The sequence below is a fragment of the Protopterus annectens genome, chromosome 4.part1, assembly GCF_019279795.1.
Source record: "Protopterus annectens isolate FY-2018-M chromosome 4.part1, PAN1.0, whole genome shotgun sequence".
NCBI lineage: Eukaryota > Metazoa > Chordata > Ceratodontiformes > Protopteridae > Protopterus > Protopterus annectens.
The window spans coordinates 797,335,723-797,358,806 of record NC_056734.1 but is presented as its reverse complement, the minus strand read 5'-3'; the positions used below and the strand labels follow the sequence as shown (position 1 = coordinate 797,358,806).

The 23,084-nt window shown below is 36.4% G+C and overlaps 1 protein-coding gene across 1 annotated transcript in view; it reads right to left on the bottom strand.

The window, feature by feature from the left end:
• The window catches only part of IGSF10 (immunoglobulin superfamily member 10), a 453,826-nt gene that overhangs the window by 284,425 nt on the left and 146,317 nt on the right, over positions 1-23,084 (bottom strand). Inside the window, exon 4 of the mRNA XM_044070544.1 lies at positions 1,702-2,092. Coding sequence (XP_043926479.1) covers positions 1,702-2,092 — 391 coding nt within the window. The remainder of the gene's footprint in view (positions 1-1,701; positions 2,093-23,084) is intronic.

Genomic DNA, 23,084 nt, shown 5'->3' with positions numbered 1-23,084 from the left:
TGTACTTGTTTACTCTAGTGCAAACGAAAAGAGCCTTGATAATCCCTGCAGTGAGAAATCTTAAGAGATGGAACAGCTGATTGCACAGCATGTCATGAAGGGGCAAGTATGTTTGGAGGAAGCAGTACATGTCTTGTAAAAATGTATTTAAAGGAGAGACAACAGGGTGGCAGTGGGCAGCACAGGGGAAAACTAACTGTGCAAGAAGATGCTAGAAATAGTGATTTAGGGGCCAGAGGAAATTAGAGTGGAGGGTTGGTGCAGTTGATTCTAGACGAGTCTCCTTTTAATAATACAGGTTATCTCCAGAAAATGTGGGGCAGTCTAGATACTTTAGAATATGCTGAATGGCACATTTTTTTCTGGTGTGATTTTCTTTTTTTAATGTTTGCAAAAGGATAGGAGGGGGATCATTATGCATTCTAATATAGAGGAAGCTGCATGTTGTTGTATGCTGGGTTGTGACTTGCCCTGGCTGGAACTGACAATGCAGATCATATTTTTAATTCATTTATTCAGTGGCATAATTGAGTCTTAGTGATAGAGATTCATCTACGTATTTTAAAGTTTTGAAATGTTATCAAGGCTGATACTGGGAGGCCTGAGAAAAATGCACAGTTACAAATGTAGTTATTTATAATTTGGGACTAATATAGCTTGAAATTCATTATTAGGAACTAGAGTATTGTAAATAGCATCAAAGTTTTACTATTTTGTGAGTAAAGGAAGGTTGCTGACAGAGGTGGGGATGCAACTGTAGAAATGAGGATGGATGTGGTGATGTAAAGGAAGCTGATGAGAGATGCCTTATTCTCTAATAATGTAATGAATTATAATCAGAGAAATGTTTCACAGGTGATGTGAGCAAATAGTTCAGACCCATATATAAGAGATACTTGGGGAAGGTACCTAATAAGAATTGGAGATACTGTGATATCAGGAAAAGAATGCACTGAAGAATGAAAGAGAAGAGAAAACCCGCTTCAGTCTCCGAAATTATATGTGCCTCCAGAAACACTGATGTATCAACAACAAGTTGTTGTGGAGTGTATGCATCTAGTTTTGTGAATATTACAGTCCCATGTGACAATTAGTGTAAATGTCTCAGTTCCATATTATTTCTTCTCATACTATCTTATTTATTTGCTTATTTAGTTATCTGCCTGTCTGTCTCTGTCTGTCCATCTGTCTGTCTACCTATCTACCTATCTATTTGATTTATTTACAGGAGTCGTTTGGTGATGCATGATGCACAGCTAACCTGTTTTAGGTATAATCTAGTATAAATACAAGAATGGGTTAGTAATGCTACACTTGGGTTTATACAATTAAAAACACAAGGAGTATTTTTTTATTATTCATTCATTTTTTTTTAATTTCATATTCAGAAAATGGTTCTTGGTCAAATAGAGTAAACATAAACCACAGTTACCTGCTTTGACCAAACAAACATATGCAATGCTACATTTGCCCATTCTATAGATCTAAAAGTCTCTACTAGTTCTATCTTATGTATATTTGTTTTCTTTTAAATACATAATTTCATAAGGTAGCAATGCTTGTGCTCCTGCAGAACAGGTTATTAGTGGTATTTTAAGATGAGTTTTGGTAGCATCATTTTATTCCTTTTACCAATTAAAGTGTCTAAACGTAATACTGAGCAAAGGGAAATATATATGAAATAATAATAATAATAAATACCTGGTGTGTTCTTGACCCACTCGACAAACCACTTCATGTTGCAGTCACAAGACAATGGATTTCCATGAAGATATACACTTTCAAGGTCTGGGATATTAGAAAATAGCTCTTTGGGAAGGTGGGTTAAGAAATTGTCAGACAAATAAATATGCTTAATGGTGGATGTTTTAAAAAGCTGAATGTATCGTAATGTGATAAAAGTATCTGCATGGAGCTGTCCAAGTAAATTCCCTTCTAAATGAACCAGTTTCAGAGATGTGAGTCCATAGAATGTTTCAGGATTTATAAACTCAATTTTATTGTGGTCCATCTGCAATCTGATAATGCTGCTGAGGCCACGGAAAGTTTCCTTGTTTAGTACTTTGACCTGGTTGTAACTCATTTTTAGGACCTATATTGGAAAGAAAAAAATATATTGAAAAATCAGAAAAGACCCATTATTCAAAACATTCTTTGATGGAAATTAAGACTTATTTCCTCATATTTTTCTCCCATAAAATAAGGCTAAAAGTTTCAGACTCCAAGAAAAAATATTCAGCTTTGTTTCTGTATTTCCACTTTTTTGTTCTGTACATCATATGCTTTAGGACCTGCTAGACAATAGTCTACTCACTCAAAACTTTGTTGCTCCAATTTCTTCTATGTATCTTGTTTCCTATACAACATGCTTTTTATTTCATGACAGCTGTTCCACTGAGATAATAGGCCTTATAAAATTACAAGTTACAAATAACTCTGAACTCAGACGCAAACATGACATTAAGTGCATTCACCTTTTCAAAAATAGACTTTCAAATCCTTATAAACAATTTTTGACCAAGTGTCTGCACTGATTTAACCATCTTCTTTTCTGATAAATTAGAATTTTTTTTTGTCAAACAAATTACAGCAAGCTTATAATACAGTTACCTGGATTTCTGCCAGGCAACTCTCAAAAACCTACCACTGTATCTACTGTAGGTACTGCACTGATTAGAGTTGTATCAAAACTTACTTTAACATTCATAAAAATGGCCTCGAAATATTTTACTAGTGCAATAGATATCCATCAGTAAAATCATAGGAAGATTTCATATTCCTTTCTGTAACCTCAAATCTTCTAGCCTACTTGAAATACAATAATTTTTGTTTGCAATCATCATAGGTTCATAGGAGACTACGAGGCTAAATATTAAGCCCTTACAAGCCTAGACAATATAATCCAATTTTACCTAATATATGGTTCTTAACGGCAAGAGGATGGCATAGGTCTGTGCCTATGTCTGGAGTATTTTACAGACTGCCCTTGTTCATAAAGGACATAAGCACTACTCCAGGTGTCAATTTGTGATTCCCCATCCATTGATCCAAACTGCATTTGAAGAGGGCCAGGGAAGGAGTCTGCATAACGTTAATAGGAAGCGTGTTCCAAAGAAGGGGTAATCTTTGAGACACATATCTGTCTCTCCAGCATGCTTTTTTGAGCACAGACCAGGTTTAGATCCCTAGATCAGGTGACCCTCATGATGTTTGTCTTTTGGAGAGCAGCTCCTGCAAGGCTGGATTTGTAAGTGCTTTATAGAATAAGCATAGGTCGCCCTTTAATATTTGGTAGGAAACAGAGTAAAAGGTTATGGGTTTTATTCTTTCCGCATAAGACATGTTAACACCCTGTAATTTTTTTTTTTTTTTTGTAAAGAACCTGTGACGTTGCTCCAGCTGTTGTAAATGCCTAGTCAAGTACATTCCACATGACACATTGTACTCAATTATTGGTCTAATGAGAGCTGAGTATAGTGGGACTAAAACTTCCTTGTATCTGGATGCCATACCATTACTTATAAGCTGTGCCACACAGAAGGACTTCTTCACCACTGTGGACTAATGGTGGTCAGAGTTCAGGCGACTGTCTATATGTGGACAAAGATCTCTCACCTCTGAGTTTACTGTTAGAGTTGTGCTATTAATGTTGCAATTTGCAGGGGTAGTTGATTTCTCAAAGGGTATGATAATGCATTTTTTCTCATTTAGTCTTAGGCTATGGCTCTGGCACCAATCATTTGTCTGATTCAGACTTTCCTGAAGGCTATCGCTATAATTGGGGAATCAATGATTATCCTCCATTGGCAAACAGTGTCATCCAGAGACCTTCCACATTAGCATTGACTTCAGACAAGTATATTCTAAACAGGAGTGGTCCTAGCAATGAGCCCTATGGCACAACACTAGTCATGGGCCTCATGCTGGAATTGGATTCACCCACTTTAACAACATGTATCCTGTCTGTGAGCCAATTGGCTATCCATCTAGTGACATAGGGATTTATACCCAGTTTTGTGAGTTTATTTATAATACCTGAGTGGGGAATTATGCTAAATGCTCTGCCCAGGTCAAGGTAGACGGAAAGCACTGTTTTGTCCTCATCCATGGCCCTAGTGACTTTCTCTAAGAAGTCCACCAAATTTAGTAGGCATGATTTGCCCTTGACAAAGCTGAATTGGATTGGGTTGGGTTGGGTCCAGTGACTGGAAGTTTCCCATGTCATTATTTATCAGGTCTATGATTATTCTTTCCATGGCCTTACATATAAGACTAGTCACATTTATGGGTTTACAATTTTTCAGATCAGTTGATGGTCCCCTTTTATGCAGAGTGATGACTGTTGGGGTCCTCCACTTTTCCTGGACAAAACTGGCCCAGAGGCTGTGGTTAAATAGAGATCCTAATTGGCTTGATACATCCTGATTCAAGATTTTTAAGAGTCAACTTGGTATATCATCAGGACCCATCAAAGCCATGTTTTTAACTTTAGAGAGCACAGTTGGTGATAATTGGTGAGAGAGTGTTGGAGGGTATTTCTTCGGGGATAACTGGGTGTGATGGGGAGGTGAAATTTGAACTGAATTTATCAGTCAGCAGATTTGCTATATCTTCTGGCTGTGTATAGTGATGTTGTCTGCAATTAATTCTGCATATTGTTGGGTGTTGCCCTTAAGACTTTGGACATAACTGAAAAATACCTTATGGTTATCCTTTGCTTGGAAGATATTTTTGCTTCAAAATCTTCTTTCAGATACCTGACTTGTTCCTTAATTTGCTTGTTTAGACTAATGTGGGACTTTTTGCTCTATTGCGCACATTCCCTCTTACTACTTGACAGGGTTTTCTTTCTCTTGTTGTACAACATATTAATACTGGGTGTCCATCAGGGTGGCTTGTTATTGCAGTTTGACCAGGGCTTATTTTGGTCTTGTACTGCTGATTCTGTGTAGTTGTTTCTAGGCAGTTGCTTTTGTGTATGCCTCCATATAGGCTTCTGGGTTTGGGGGAGCTTCGAAACTAGCTATGCCATCACTTAATAGGCGGCAGTCTGCTTTAGAAATGTTCTTAAAGTTTTAAAGTTTTTGGAGTTAGGTGAAGGGTCTAATTTTACTATTATTTAAAGGAAGACCGCTTTGTGAACTGATCTTACCTGTGAGGATATCACACTTGGTGAGAGGGTGCAGCACCCTTCCATATTTGTGAGTACCAGGTGTAGGATATTTGTACCCCTAGTGGGAGTACAGAAAATCTGCTCCATTTGAGTATACAAAGTCAAGAGATCTTTGGACTTGCATGTTAGTGGTCATGTATGCCTTCCAGTTAATGAAGAGGTAGTTGAAATCACCCATGAGTATGGTATTAGGTAAAAAACTTTCTTACACTGTGAAGGACACCAACGAGGAAAAGAAAAAGCAAACACTATTAAAAACTCCTGTTGTCCACCATGGCAGTAAAACTTGATAATAAAATCAAAACTTTAATAAAAAAGAATATAACATAAAACAAGCAGTCCTCAGTCTTCAGATAAGTGCTTTCAGCAAATATGCCTTCCTCAGATCGTAAAAAAGGACTGTTCAGCTTTTGTATTTATAAGGCATCACAGCCATTCATCTGTGACACGCCCTTGTTGCAAACCAAAAGGAGGCCAGCTAGTAAAGAGGTATAATTTCCTTCATTATAATTAAAGGCCCAGTATTTTTTTTTACTATGAGATTGTATATGAGAAAACTAGTAGCTATGTATGTGAATACATTATATAAATGAAGCAACATTCAAGTAAGCTTGCTGATCATATTCCTTCTTTTCCTAAGTGCAGGTTTTAATGGCACAATAGTATTCAAGCCTGGTAATCTGTTTGCTCTTAAATTAATTATCCAGCATGTTTCCCTTAACTCTGTGGATTATGAACATTGCCTCCTCTTGTGGTCTGACAGACTGCCTCTATAGCCTTAAATACAAAGTGATGTGAAGGAAACTGTACTATATGGGCTGCTAAGGCATTATTGGGATCTTTCTGTTTGATGTCCCTTAAATGTCTAAGGATATGTTCCTTAAGACGTTGATCTGTTTTGCCAACATAGAAAGCACTACATTGGCAGCAATTCGCTACGTATATAATGTGGGAACTAGTACAAGCAGCATAAACATTAAAATTGTAGTGTTGCCTGGAGTATGGATGTACAAAAGTATTGGAGCTGTCAAAGAGTTGCAAGCTTTGCATCTCAGGCATCTGAAAGTGCCCTTTCTGTTAGAATTGGGCCTATTTCTTTCAAAACCATCTTTGCTGCAAATGAGACATTTCAAATTCTTCTTATTCTTATATAGGAATCTAGGCTGTTCCCCTACGATGTCTTTTACTTTGTCATCAGTTGTCAATACTGGCCAAAACTTCCTAATAACTTCATATACTTGCTTATTGTCAGCAGTGTATGTTAACAAACATTTAAGTTGCTGTGATTGGGTTTTAAAATCCAGACTCTCATGATGACTCAATGTAGGTTCAGAGAAGTAGGGACGTCCCTTTCCTCTCCTTAATTCCTGTAGGTCATGCTTCAGTCTTAAATGTTTTCTTTTATAAGATCTTTTACTTAAATGCGTCTCAATATTTCTCTGTTCTGCTACAAAGTCTTCATGCTCAGTACATAATCTTGAGGTTCTTAAGATCTGATTCTCAAAGATGTTATCAAAGATATGTCCCGGGTGCATACTCCCCCTATGCAGATAATGATTTCTCCAGGTTTCTTTTTATGAATTCCTGTACTGATACCTCTATCAGGGTGTAGATGGATCTTTACATCCAGAAATTCTATGGTCTCCGAAGAGTGTTTGACCACAAACTCTAGAAAATCTGTGCTATCGTTGATGAAGTTGACAGAAAGGTCCAATTGTGTAGAGCTGCCTCTCCAAAGGATAAAGACATCATCCACAAAATGACCGTAGTACACTAGATATTGTTTTCAGGTACTAGGTAACAGTTCATTGTGTTCCCACTCAGCCAGAACCAAATTGGAATAACTATTTGCGCATAAAAAAGAAACCTGGAGAAATCATTATCTGCATAGGGGGAGTATGTTTGTGTGCATTTGGAGTTTCTGAAGACTGTGCCTGAGATGCCTTTGAGGTTTGGCTAGGTTACATGTGACCATCGCTGCATATGTGGGTCTATGTGTCTGGCCCTTTGTAGGAGTGCTGAGTGGTAAGTGTATGTCACTGAAACCTGTTTGTTGCTTTTTGTGTCTGTATGTCAGTCTAGGCTCTGGCGTGTAACTATTTCTCTCACATATGTACAAATATACAAATCCATAGTTTGGGTTGTATCAATTTTAAGAAGTTTGAATGTTTTTACTGTGGATTATATGCAACACAATCTTGAGTGGGGGGTTCTAACACTTTCTGGAACTCTGGAGATGAACTTGCAGCTCCGACTCAATTTGAGTATCCACCCTGGTCTTCACAATGTTATTTCAATAATCAATGTGCTTACAATGACAGCCTTGAACTTGTGACATTATTACATTTTTCAATTGTGTTTTTTTTCTTCTATTTTTGCCTTTAATTTAATAATGCATGTAATTCTTTAATAGGCTACTATTAATTTTTTTTTTAATTTTTTACATTTTTTTTACATTTTTTGTATTGTATTTAGGGTAGTTTTTTGTGAGTATGCTGTATTTTACGTGTATTAACTTTTGGGGTGTTTTAATAGTTGAGAGTATCAGTGATTATGAACCAATCAATATGCATATACTTCTCATTTGATTGGTGCAACATTTTTATAAGAAGAGTGTATGTTTAATATGTTGCTTACTCTGATGAAGTTCTTGGTTACAAAATGAAAGCACTTAGTGCAATACAGTTTTCATTACTTGGTGACTTCTGCTCACACTGGTGGATTTGTATATTTGTACATTAGTATTTTTGTTTTGTACACCTTTCTTGTGGGTTCCTGGCTCATTTATTTGGTGTCTTCATCCATGCATCAATATGTCTACTGAGTTTACACAGGATTTTTTTAACACAACTGCTATGGGCAGCCTCAACCATTATTTGCCAAGGGAGTTAACTTGTCGCATCCAGCAGTTAACTCAATGTATTCCCCCTTCTCTACTTCTGATGATCTTTGGAGATGCAATCAATAAGTCTAATATTTCTACGCTACACATATCCCCAGATATTTCCAACAGCAACCAATTGAGAAAAGAGACTGATATGCATGGAGATACCCTGCACAGTGGTACTTTCAATGAACTCCATCCTGTGCTTGTTGGACAAGGTGACTTTCATTGATGGTTGAATTCTTCTGATTACTTTGTTTCTACAGTTAAAAGCAACATAATTACTAGTACTTTGAAGATGCAGCTTAATTTTTTTAGCAGAAACTGAGAAAAAAAAGTTCTCTAGTTGGAGAACAGTTATTTGTCAGAATGCTTCCAAAGAGGTATTGTACCAAAGGACCTTCATTTTTGGAAATACCCGAATCTGCTGGTCTGCAATTTTATTTTACAAAAGGAGTAACTAAACCTGTTTAACACCACTAGAATTAAAATGTTAGAAATTATAATGGCCGACAATGAAAGGAAAATTTTGGAATTCAGTAAGGAAATTAAGGTACTGTACCATTCCATTACCAATGCTGCATTATTTTCTGCCAGTATGAAGATTATAACAGTATTTTGGGTCTATATCACATCAGTGAATGCTAAAAATAGGGAACACTGATATATCAAACTTCAAAGTCCGAAAGCTGAAAACAGCAAAGGAACGGATCAACAAATGTTTTTCCAGGGAGAAATTCCTTGGGCCGTTCTTTGCTGTTTTCTCAACTATGGTACAATCTTGGAGTTGGTAAATGTAAGTTGTGGGGTGTGGGGGGCAAAGCCCCCCCCCACTTAATTGTGACTGTATACTCTTTTTTTTTGTTTGTTTTGGATCAGCAATTTTTTTTTCCCTGGGAAAAAAATTTACTGATCTGTTCCTTTGCTGTTATCAGCTTTTGGATTTTGAAGTTCGATATATCAGCATTCACTATTTTTAGCATTCACTGATGTGATATAGACCCCAATATTTTTATCAAGATTGATAAATTAATGCAAATCAACAAAGGAAAAAATAATAAACTTGGAAGAGATCAGAACCAATACAATTCTGATAAAGTATACCTGAAACCTTTTAACAGTGCTCATTCAATCTCTCCAGATATTGTTCACTCCAACTCTCCTGTTCACCGTGTGATGGAAGAATAGTCTTGAGCATGTGATGATTATTTATAATTTGATTCCCCTTTAGTAAAGACAATCAGACAGAATAGCCTCCCGAATGGGTTTGGGGAGTCCCATGGAACAACAGCAACAACAACAAAAAATGTCCACAAAGGGGAAGGATGAGAATGAGAGGATGAACAGTTCACTTTTTAATACAATGTTTGATTCATTTAACACAAATACAGACAATGAAGGGGTGGACAATTTTTTAGTTTTTAATTTTACTGAGAAATATTTTTTTCTGATTCTGTAACCTCTTTATTTAAGAGGGCTTTCAATTTTGTTCCTTCTTTTAATTTGGACATTTTTAAGGCTGTTACTCAGTTAAAATTATACACCAGATCACTAAATTTGTGTTTGTTCTTTGGTTACACTTCACCACCTCTTGATGAATTGCATTTAAAAACAAAAAAAAGTGTTTTTCTGCCCTCAGTTAACCCTATGGTTTGCAGCCTTTAAAAGGTTATATGAACAAGTGTTTAGGAAGATTTGGGCCAATCACACTTTAGTATTTTCCAACATGACATCTAATGAGAGGAAGGCATTACAGTCAATTAAAAAAACAACAAAATCCTCTGGATAATGAAACCAGACAAGGTGGGTAGTGTAGTTATTATGGACTCATCTGATTATTCTATTAAGACGTTAGAAGTTTTGTAGGATGAAAAAAACATACTTTACGGTCTCTAAAAATGACGTGAACATCTCCTACAGTAAAATTGATTTAGTTTTGTTGGATTTATTGCTTCAAGGAGTGTTATATTTACAACATAGAGTTTTGTTAAGGTGGATAATATGATTATTCCATCCATGTATGGGATTTCCAAAATTCATAAAAATCCCTAAATCCACCTTTCAGACCTATAGTAGCTGACAGAAGGTCTAAGATCAAACCTTTAGCTAATTTTACTGATTTGACTTGTAAGAAACTATTGAATTCCAAAGGATATATTTTAAGAGATTCCTGGCAACCTTTAAAAAAACTTAACGACATTCCATTTGAAAATGACTATATGTTCATTACAGTGGATATTGTTAGCTTGTTTACGGTTATTCCTCATTCGATTGGTATAAATTATTTCTTAGACACCCTTGTGAATCAGAAGTAGTATTTTTCTGATTTACAGAATAAATCATTCAAAAGTTTTCTGGAACTGGTTCTTTACAACAATTTTGTTTTTCAAGGTGAATCTTTTCACCAAGTTTTGGGAGTGGCCATAGGGGTATCTTGTGCCCCCATTTATGCAATGCTGTGTTGAACTTTTGGAAATAAATTTTATTTTCACATCCAGTTGGTTTAGACTTATGGTAGAGTACTTTAAGTTTCCAGATGACATTCTTATTATATAGAAAGGGACCCTGATGAGTGGTTAGAATTTAATAAGATTTTCAATCCCTGGACTAGCTACTGCTTCAGACCTCCCCATCTCTCTACTTGCCAACCACCCCAATAGTTAACTCAACTCTCTATGAAAGCAACTGATCTACTCTTACTAAATATAAACATTAGAAATATCTCCCAATAGAATTCATGATTTGCATGCCAGGATCTCAGTATATACTCCCGATATAGTGGTCATAACTGAGACCTGGCATAAGCCTCATATCAATGATAATGAAATAATTCCTCTAGGATACAACATCCCAAGGAAGGATAGAATTGACAAAAAAGGTGGCAGCATTGCCATATTAATTAAAAATCACCTCACAGTGCAGACATTAAACATAGCAAATCCCTTTGGGGAGAACACAGAAATAATATTTAACCAACTGAAACTCAACTCCAAAAAACTAATAAACATAATAAGGTGCTATATACCTCCTGGTAACAATGTATCCACTATAGAAAACCTACGCCACTGGTCCTGTATGACACTCCAAAATGAAGCCATTATCTTGGGAGATTTTAATATTGATTTGCTAACCTGTAATTCTCTCACCCCAACAAATCATATTAACCTCCACGGTTTTACACAAACCATCCAAACACCTACCAGAATTGACAAGGCAACTAACACAGACTCAGTCCTAGACTGTATACTAACAAACAGACCAGTCTACTCCCTTCTCTTGTAGGTTGCCTCCCTGATGGTCTAAGTGACAATGTACCAACCTTCCTACTAAGACAGTGTTACCATCATGCCAAAGGATCTGTCTACCAACTCATTAGAAACAAAAAGAACTTTAACCCCATCAGTTTAATTTTTTATCTAAAATACTGTAACTGGGCACCCCTAAAACACCTTGACTTAAATGATGTAGTAAAATGCTTTAATGCCAACTTTCTAGATATACTAAACCTATACACCCCTCCCAGAACCATCAGAATCAAAGCTAATGCCACACCTTGGCTTGCTAAGGATACCAAATCGCTCCTTAAAGCCAGAGACAAAGCCAGGGACCATTGCCACACTGCAAAACAAAAATATCAAGAACTTCAGAATAAAACTAAAAAAGCTAGTAAAACTTGACAAAATTAACTACTACTCCAGCCTACAAATAAAGAATCAACACCACCCTCAAAAGTTCTGGGTAGCCATGAACAAAATACTCCTACCAGGCAAAAGTGGTACTGCCTCCACTAGCTTAGAAAACAATTTAGTGAACATAGCAACACAGATTAAAAATTCTTTACTGAGACCATTTTAACCCTAGTTAACCAACAGAACAATCAAAACAACCCCCCTCCGTAGAACTCTGCACAACGCATACCAACAATTACTCATTTCAATTCCAGCCTGTCTCTACAGATAGAATAAGGAAATACCTCAAAAAAATTATGCCCACAATATTGGCATCAGACAAATTAGCAGGATAATTCCTGCAAATAGCTGCTGAAGCTGTTGCTTACCCAGTCTCCATTCTCATTAACAGATCCCTGTCAGAAGCCATGGTCCCTGAATTTGAAAAATATCACATATAATCCCAATCCATAAAGGAAGTAATTCTACAGAACTTAAAAACTACTGCCAATAGCTATACTATCCCCTGTAGCAAAAATTGTGGAGACATGCATACATTCCCAAATTATGGACTACTTGCATACCCATAAACTCCTGTCAAACACTTAGCTTGGCTTTCAACCCTTTCATAGTACCACCACTGCCCTAATGTAACCAATGGTAAATTTGTATCTGCTACATTTCTTGACCTATTGAAGACCTTTGAAATGGTCAGACATAATATACTTATCAAAGCCCTGTCTGAACTTGAACTTAGTAAATCCTTCATAGCCTGGTTCCGAACTTACCTAGCCAGCCATTAGAAAGCCGTATTCTGGCAGCAAGAAAACTCTCATCCCTTTTACCAGTCACTCTTGGAATACCTTAAGGTTCCATACTAGGCCCACTACTTTTCACCAACTATACTAACAGTGTTTACACTTCTACTCCCAATGCATCTGTCATACAATATCCAGATGATTCTACGCTAATCTATGCAGCTCCATCATTACATGAACTCCATGCACTAACGCAAGAATCATTCCTTTCAGTTGAAGCATGGTTATCCAAAATCCAACTTATTCTAAACCCTATTAAAACTAAACTACTGGTCTTTAAACCTACTAAATCCACCTCATTAACCACCACCTTTAATTTCATGTCCATTAACAAAACTATTATGTCTCCCATAGAACACACCACATTTCTTGGACTAGAGATCGATAATAACTTGAGATTTTATATTCATTCTCCCAGACTATCAAGAAAGTACATAAAATACTAGGTACCCTCTATAGAATTAGACATTTTCTCACCAAACAAAGTCTACCATATCCCGCACTCACCTGATCTCTACCCTTCTCTATGCTTCCCCTATTCCTACCAAGCCCAGGAAAGCAGACTTAGCTAAACTTGACTCCTCCTATAACAAAATACCTAGATTCACCTCAGACTCCCCATTTAGATCTCACCACTCCACAGCCTTAGGGCAGCTCAACTGGCTGGAACTCCCACAACTCTTACACTACAATCAATTTTCTTTGGATCGTAAAATTATGTATCAACCAGAAAAAAAAATGTACTACAAAACCTACTTCTTCCCCACTCTAATAACAGGACTCTCCACACCAGTAACAAATTCCTTCTCAAATCAACTAAAGCTAATAATAAGCAGGGAATCACTCTTCTCTAATTACATGTCTAAAATCTTAAACACTCTACCTAGTCATATACCTACCATCCCCTCCTTACCACAGTTCAAGAGATCACTAAAAACTCACCTCAGTAATAACGGGCTGTGTTCTTGTACTACTCCAGGCTAGATCCACCACCACATTACTCTGCTCACTACTCTTCCCACCTGACTGCTCATAGACCTTAAGTTGTGTTAATGGGCTTAGATTGCTTAGAGGGCTAAGATTGTAAATATGTCAGATGGTATCTTGTTTATATTTTTGCTTATTCTTATGTAGCTGAATTCTTAGACATGTGACTCTTATAATGCTGTATTATTTCACTGTCTGTCTTAATTATAAAGTAACGTTTGTACTAATAGTGATCTTATTTGTTAGTTATATGTGGAACTTTTCTTACCGGGCCTCCGCTGAAAAGGGACCTGTGTCCAGTGGACTTTCCTGGTTAAGAAATGTAAAATAAAATAAATAAATAAAATCTACTGCATTTTTATCATTTACATGTCAGATGAGGTATGACAGCATTGACTACTTAGACGTCACTATTGTAAAAGATGTTATGTTGATGAGCTATACTTCTAACATTTTCAGGAAGAAAACCTTTTCCAATTCTTATTTACATTTTGATAGTTGTCATCATTATTTTCAAAAGAAAGATATAATAAATCGTCAAATCCATTTGTTCAGACTTATCAGTGTTGGCAAACATTTTTTTACAGGTTGACGTTTTGATCACTCTACTTAATGAAAGGGGATTACCCTAGTAATTTACAGTTAGATATTAAAGAAGTGATTATAGAAAGAACTTCTAGGTTTGACACCTATTGTGTAATGTTAATTTTCAGGGGATACACCTATACCAGTTAATTCTGAACCATGTTTTAAGAATTTCCAAAACAATTTGTTACTCATTTTACCTTTTAACAGTGACTCTTATGAATATGTAAAAATATTAGGAAACAATTGGAACTCATTTTTTTCTAAAGAGCTGAAGGTTCAGTTGGGAGAGGTTCCATGTGTTATTTTTAGTAAAGGTAGTAACCTCAGAAATTTATTTGAGTTTGAGTCGACAATTCCCCATAGTAAAGGTTGACATAATGTTTAAGGTATTTATCTTATAAACACAAAGGGCAGGGTTTCATTCTCAAATGGCATAAATGGCTAGGTTTAAAATGGTCCATAAGGGCAATAGACTAGTACTAGTCTATGAACCTTTGAACCTATGAATATGGCAAAATGTGGTCATTGTAAATAATGTAGTTTCATTCCTGAAGGGCCTTATATTTCCATTGAAGGGTTCAATAGGACCATTCCTTGCCTTGCAGGGGAAGTTGTGATTCTACCATGGTACTGTGTATAGCAATGTGTGTTTCCTGCCCTGCCTTCTACATTGAGAAAATTATTACAAAATGAGTGCATAGAATTCAGGAACACTATTACAAGATCAGAAAGAAAAAAAAAACACTGTTTGTTAAATCATAGTTTAGATTGTATCAGTTGTAAGAAGTGTGTGTTTTTTATTGTAGATTATGTGCAACACAGCCTCTGTGGGATGTTAACACTTTGGTGGAGCTCTGGGAGATGAACTGGAAGCTCAGACTCAATTCAAGTGCTCACCCTGGTCTCAACAATGTTATTTCAATAAGCAGTGTGCTTAAAATTAGAGCCTTGAACTTGTGACATTATTAAGTTTTTCAGTTGTAGTTTTCTTCTTCTATTTTTATCTTCATTTTAATAATGCAAGTAATTCTTTAATGGGCTAATATTAATATTTTTTATTTTTTTACATTTTTTGTATTGTATTTAGAGTAGTTTTTTATGAGTATGCTGTATTTTACTTATATTAACTGCTGGGACCTTTTAATGGTTGAGGATTTAGATGATTATGAATATGAACCAGTTAAGTATGCATGTACTTCTTATTTGATTGGTGCAACATTCTTATAAGAAGGGTGTATGTTTAATATGCTGTTTTTTGTTTAGTCTGATGAAGTTCTTGGTTGCAGAATGAAAGTGCTTAGTTGAATAAAGTTTTCATTGCTTGGTCACTTCTGCTCACTGGTGTATTTATATAGTTGTACATTCGTGTTTTTGTGTTCTATGCTTCTCTTGTGGGTTACTACATCTCTCACATACTGCATTTGTCTATTCCAGAATTAAGTGGTTGTTAGTGTACATAAGGCAATTGCTACACCGACTCAAGATTACCAAGTCCACCGAGCTAGATGCAGAGACAGCAGGATAGTGCCTATCACATTTTTGGGTCCTAATGTCCACTTTGCAATGGTTACGAGTGGATGACATTTGAAACTGGATAAGGAATGGGTGCCTACTTGGTGTAATCAACAATTAACCTATCCAGCAATGCTCCCCAGTCCCCAAACCAGGTACTCTTTGGGCAGCAATAGTCCTGAGTGAAGTAGTAATGTAATCTAGATTTAAGTAGTTTTAACTAAAGGTAGAAATGTTGCTCACTGTGCAACTAATTGCTCCATGCATAACTAAGGACTGAGGTAAAATTTACAGGTATTTTTTACAGGGAAATTTTAACTTCTGGTGGTTACATATATACAAGGCACCACTAACTGCTATTGTGCAAGGCTTACATATGAGCATAAAAAAAGTTTTACACTAGCTATGTGTAGATCAATGTGTGTGTATGTATCTTTAAGAAGCTATCCAAGAGCTTGCACAAGTGTTTAAATACTGAGCATGTACGGGTCTGACTGCCATTTTGTAGTAAGCTGTTGAGATGTAAGCATGTATGTATGTAAGGTCTGTCTGTTAAATAGTTTGTTTATTTTAGGATGCTGCTATCCATACTGATGTGTTTCTAGATATTAAAACATCTAAACAAAATACCTCACCTGCTTGTCATCTATGTTAGACAGCAATGAAAGACATGGTGTCAGAAGCAGGATGTCTAAAGAGCCATGATGATAGAAAAAGAATGGGCAAAAAGATTTGTTGGCAGAAAGAGTTTCAGTTTCTTCCACTTGAGTTCAAAGACCACCGGTTGGCACTGGAGGAATAAAGAGGAGTGAACCATCCATACTGCATGCATATTTCACAAAACAGGTCAGAAACGAATTTCAGATATTAAGACTTGCTCAAAACTATTTCTTATTCACAACATATGAAATGAGGCATACAGAATGCTCTAAACAATATTTGAATAAACTATGTCCAATATTGATAAAAAATATTCAAATTAATATGGTAAATGTATGAAATAAAGTCTGAGTTAAATAAAATGAATAAAATAAGAGGAAATGACAGCATTTTCGCTAAGCACATATTTTTCCTATTAAAGATATGAAAGTTATCAGAAGTGTAAAAAGTGTTTGCATGTTTGTGCAGTATTACAGTAAAGTTATTTCTCAAGATACAGCCATTTCAGAGCACATTTCACAAAGTACAGTATTTTGAATTGTTTATTGTGCATTTGAATGTTATTACAAGTTCACAGAACAGCTTGTTCATACATAATTGCAAGGACCATATTTTCAGTGTGCCTGTGCATACTTGTGGGCATGGCAGAGAGATTTCAAAAACAAAGTGCTCTTGCGTATGGCAATAATATTGCAGAGAACTGGAGAGTGTTTGAGCAAGAGTACAACATTTTCATACAGCCTGCATTTTCTGATAAAGATGACCATACAAAGGTATTTATTCTGCTTAATTTAACTGGGTCAGAAGACATTGAAAGGGAGCATTCATTTGTGTATTCACCCGATAGCTATGCAGGAGAGGGGGAAACCATCATATTGTTGTATTGACTAAGTCAAGGGAGGACCCTGAGTGCTTAAAACATACATTTAGAGAAATATGTAACCCCCAGACAAATGTTACAATAGAAAGGCAGTTATTTTATACAAGGGATCAAAAGCCTGGAGACACTTTTGCAGTATATATAACAGACTTGAGTTATAAGGCTAAAACATGCAGATTTGGTGATTTAAGGGATGAGTTGATAAAAGACAGACTTGTGTGGGGTATTAAAATGATGCTTTGAGAAGGATTTTGCTTTGTGAGAGTGGTTTAACTTTGAATAAGGCCATTGGGATTTGTCAGATATACAAGCTCACAGAAAACCACACAAATATGCTTACAAATGAGATTCGCTCTAGAAAGCACAGTGATAAAGCTCATGTTGATTGTATGCAGCACGTGGTTAAAAGAAGCAGGCCCAAGCATGTGGCAGTAGGTCTAGCTCTTGAAGCACCCACTTGTAATCCCCAGTACTTTCCAACAAATTCCAGAGTTCGCACAGTCTTAGTGAAGCATAAGAATGAGTTAGCAAACTCAAAGTATGGGCCTCAACCTAGTTTCATTGCCAACTGTTGTAATTGTGGTGGAAGTCATGAATCTAAAAAGGAAAAATGTTTAGCTTTTGATCAGTAATGCCACAAATGCAATAAGTGGAATAATTTCAAGAGGTTTTGTAAATCAAAAGGTCCATATTCTTTTATTAAAAGGGAACATTCTAAGAAATGAGTTAATCAATTAGAGAGCTGCAACCCTACTCTTTATGTTGATGGTGTGGTAGTGCGTTATGAAACAGATGATGCAGTAGATTTAAGGGCAAAGAATGAAGTACTTTGTACTGCTCAGATAAATGGAAAACCTATAGAGCTCAAAGTGGACACCTGTTCCAACAGAGGTTCCAAGTGCAATGTTATGTCAGCAGAAACATTTGCTAGAGTCTGTCATGGTGAAAGACTTGATTTGGCAAGGAGTGCGAAGATTGTTGCTTATGGTGGTGAAGAAATTCAAACCGAAGGCTCAGTATTTTTTTCATGTTACTCTGTTGGAAGAAGCTACGACTTGTTATTTTATGTAGTCAAGAGGCATGTCCAGTCATTATAAGGGCTGAGAGACAGTTTGAAAATGGGATGGCTTTCATTTAATAAGGAAGTCCACCATGTTAGTTTGAAAGACCATTACACTAATTTCACCCAGTATATATTTTCTACATATGCGCCTCTTTTTGCAGATAACCTAGGAAAGCTTCCAGTGGTGTACTCCATGAAGTTAGATCCAGATGTCAGTCCAGTTATCAGGCCAGCACAAAAACATCCAATAGCCACGCAGGACAGGGTCAAAGCCAAGTCAGATAAAATGGTGCGACAAGGTGTGATTTGTCCAGTTACAAAACCAACTGAGTGGATGTGGTAGCTGATAAGAAAAGCTCAGATGAGATCAGAATATGTATTGATCCATGAGATTTGAACAAAGCACTAAAAAGACCTCATCATTCAATGAGCACAGTCGAATAAGCTGCAGCTCTGATGCGAAATGCCATTGTTTTTTCTGTCTTAGATGCAAAGAGTTCACGTTGGCAAATTCAGCTTGACAAGAAATCCTCATTGCTAACTACTTTCAGTAATGGAAGGTACAGATTTTTGAGAATGCCATTTGGGAAAAAGTCTACAAGTGAAGTCTTTTAACGTGCAATGGAGCAAATTTTTCTGGGTATCCTTGTGCTATTATAGTAGATGACATACTAGTAGGAGGTAATGGTGAAGCTGAGCATGACAGAAACCTCAGTAAAGTTCTGGAAAAAGCACCTCAAATGAATCTTAAGCTCAATCCAGAGAAATGTAAATTTAGGCTACAAGAGGTTACTAATGTTGTTTATTTATTTACTAGTTCAGGCTTAAGACCAGACCCTTCAAAGCAATCAGCCATTCTCGAGATGCCAGCTCCAGACAATGTTCAAGCCCAGCAATGTTTTCTTGGCATGGTTTACTATCTAGGGAAGTTAATTTCAGACTTGCGCAAACTTTCAGTACTGCTTAGAGAGGTGACACATAAAGATGTATCCTGGTCTTGGTTAGTGTAGCACCAAAGAACATTTGATGTCCTGAAACAGAGAATTGCTAGTCCACCTTCTCTCAGATAATATAATGTTCACAAGCCAGTTACTCTTTCATGTGATGCTTTGAGATTTGGCCCTGGTGCAGTCATTCTACAAGACGGTCAACCTGTTGCCTATGGATTGAGAACTCCTACCCAAACTGAAATGCAGTATGCTCAGATATAGAAAGAGCTTTTGGCAATCATGTTTGCATGTTCAAAGTTCCACAATTATGTTTATGGTAGACCTATCCAGATTGAAACAGACCACAGACCTCTAGTCACTATCTTGAGAAAGCCTATGCATGCAGCTCCAGCCAGATTGCAACCATGATATTAAGATTGCAAAAGTATAATTTCAGTCTTATCTGCAAGAAAGGCAAACTTCTTTATATTGTTGATGCATTGCCCAAATTACCTAGAAACACCATTGAACAGCATGAGAATGAGTACCTTGATTTTAAAGTCATGGAAGTGAAAAACTTTTCTTCCACACATCATGATGAGTTAAGACATCACACAACCACAGATCCAGTTTTACAGAGGCTGAAACACTATCAGTCAAGATGGCCTTCAAAGCAATCTAGTTTACCTCATGAAGTGCAACCTTATTTTCCATACAGAGATGAGATTTTGTCTGACAAAGGTACTGTATCATTATGAAAGGTCTGAAAGTAATTGTTCCAAAGTCCTTGCAACAAAAATACATTACTATCTTGCATTGTGGTCACCCAGGAATTGACTCTACCAAAAGAAGGGTGAGAGGGCTAGTATGTTGGCCTTCTATGTCACAAGACATTGAGACAGCACTTTTATCTTGTTCCGTGGTAATAGTACTAAGCCACACCAACAGAAGGAACCACTTCAGCTAAACCAGATTCCTGAACTACCTTGGTTGACAGTAGCCACTGACATTTTTGAGTGGAATGGTCAACATTATTTGGGGTTAGGACTCTTACTCCAATTTGTTCAAGATTGACCTACTTCCTAACCTAGGATCCAGTACTGTCATTACTAAGAAGAAGTGTCATTTTGCAGTCCATGGTAGTCCACACAAAGTTATTTCTGACAATGGGATGTACTTTACAAGCCAACAGTTCAAAAGATTTGCCAAAGAGTGGGACTTTACTCATGTCATGAGTAGCCCTTAGTACCCGCAGTGAAATGGTCGGCAGAACATGCAGTTCAAAGTGCAAAACAATCAGTAGAGAAGTTGAAATGAGACAATACTGATGTTTCCCTGAATCTCTTGAATCTCAGAAATATTTCTCATGATGACCATCTTGATTCACCTGTCCAGAGACTTCTGTTGAGACAAACCAGAACCACATTACCAATCAGTTGTCAATTATTGGATCCATGTGTCAAAAACAACAAGTCAGTGAAAACCAATCTGTTGAAGAAGCATTTAACCTAGAAGTCCTACTATGATAAAACCAGCAAGCCGCTCAATCCATTATGAGAAGGAGAAGTGGTGAGGGCACAAACGTCCAAAGGTTATGATCAGATTGGAGTCATGAAGAGTATTTTCCCATAGCCAAGATCATACATTGTGGAATCACAAGGAGCAGAGTTTAGGCAGAATAAGAAACATTTAATGATGGCATCTAAGCCTATACCACAGCACATAGCCTGTGAGAAGGATTTTATCTCAGAGTGAGATTTCCAGTTTTCCAATTCCAGAGGAAGTTCTAGAGTATATTCCCATTCCTGTGATGAATCCAGAAGTTCCTGATATGAGTTCTTCATTGAAAACTGTCCCTGTTGCTAAATTCAGTTCAGATTGTTATGTTACGAGATCCAGTTGTATCTCCAGACCATGTAACAGATGCATGGGAACTTGGACATGAACACTGTGTTTTGCTTCTAATGTATATAGGAATGCAGGTCTACCTCCAATATTGTCTTTACTAAGGGCAATTTTTTTAAGAGGGAGGACATACATCAATGTGTTTGCATATATCTTTAAGAAGCTATCCAAGGGGTTGCACAAGTGTATAAATACTGAGCACGTGCAAGTCTGACTGCCATTTTGTAGTAAGCTGTTGAGATCTAAGCATGTATGCATGTAAGATCTGTCTGTTAACCAGTTCTTTTATATTTTATGATGCTGATGTCCATCCTGATGTGTTTCTATATATTAAAGCATCTAAACAAAATACCCCACCTGCTTGTCATCTATGTTAGAGAGGAACAAGCGACACTATGCCCTAAGGCCAATCAGGTAGCACATAATAAGCATTCCACCGACAAAGTCTTTCACATTATAATGAAAAAATCCTGTGCTATTTATTGTGGTTCCTTAACACTTGGGCTCCAAACCAGTCATTTTACATGATCATAGTCAAAGTCTGCACTCCAATCATGATTATATTATATCTTCTTCTAGCATTTTGTATGTCAGAAGACAACAAGGATTCATTTGGTAAATAGCAGAAATAAAATTATTCATGTGGTATTATGTAATTCTACAACCCAATAATAACCCTGAACTGACATAGTTTTCGTCCATATCTCCCAATAGATGTCAACAACCTTGTCATTATGCCCAACAAACATATCCTGGTTAATCCATTTTTTTCTTTCACTTCATTCTCCAAACCTTTAACTATGATGTTCCTGTTTTTCCTTTACATCATAAATCAATTCTATCAGAAATGATTCAGTGATGAGTAATTGATTGATTGATTAAAAGTATTGGCATCATAAATGGAGCTCAAAACCCACAAAGTTATGCTTTAATTAAGGTTTATAATCAAAGTGACATTATTTTATCATGTCTCACTTTGAATAGTGCAATATTCCATGTTACCTAGTACTGGACATATGCTCTCATTATCCAATCTTTTTTTCTGAAATTGCTAAGACCGATCCCTTAAGTAAATGAATGAGGCATATATTGCTGCAAAACTGCACAAACAAAAACATTTAAACTGTAACTATGTTAATACTATGTGCTTTACCGAAAGACGGTAGCACAATTACTTTCCAACTAAATACTTTCACAAAGCTAGCTTACCCTGTAATTGTATGCCTGTTTCTATTTGTTATAATGTATGAAACTGCTCAAATTACTTCTGGCTAATGTGACCTTTCCCACTGGAATTCCACTAGAAACATGTGCTTAGAATTTTTTCAGTTAAGAATTTGAAGTAAATAAATGAAAATAATTGTGCTCCTACAAACGTATTGCCTGAACTCTTTCCTTCCAACATCATGTTATTTTTCAGCACTCTTATTATCAAAAATTTGCTGACAGTAGTATTATGTGTCAGAAAGGAGATGGCAGGCCTACCCTTCTAAAGATATTCCAGTGCAGAACTGTAAATGGCATATTATTTTCCCAGGTTTGAATCCTGTAGCCCTTAATCTTGTACAGTAGTAGCAGCTCACAGACTTTATACTCTACCTGTAATTTCATTGATAAGTTCTATTTTACTCTGATTGAGACAAAGTAGGTAAAAATTTCCTAGCAACCAAATGCACATGACACAAAAACAAAAGAAAACAATGGTTGACTCAGGATAAAATGGATCCACAAAACCTTTTAATATTGATATCCCACTCACGATCGAAAATATAAAACAATTTAAACTTGTTGGTACACACCATTAGGCTCTTTCGTTTGGATCCACCAGACTTCATCAGAGTTGTACAAAAACAAAGGTAGCAGCATTAAATAAACAGTTCCATTAACTTATTAATTCAATCCAGGCAATCTCCACAAACAGACAGGACTCCCTTAAATGTTTATTGACAAATGCCCAATTATATAAACAAAATAGTAAGTAGATTATAAAATAATTCATCTTTATGTAACAGTCTAT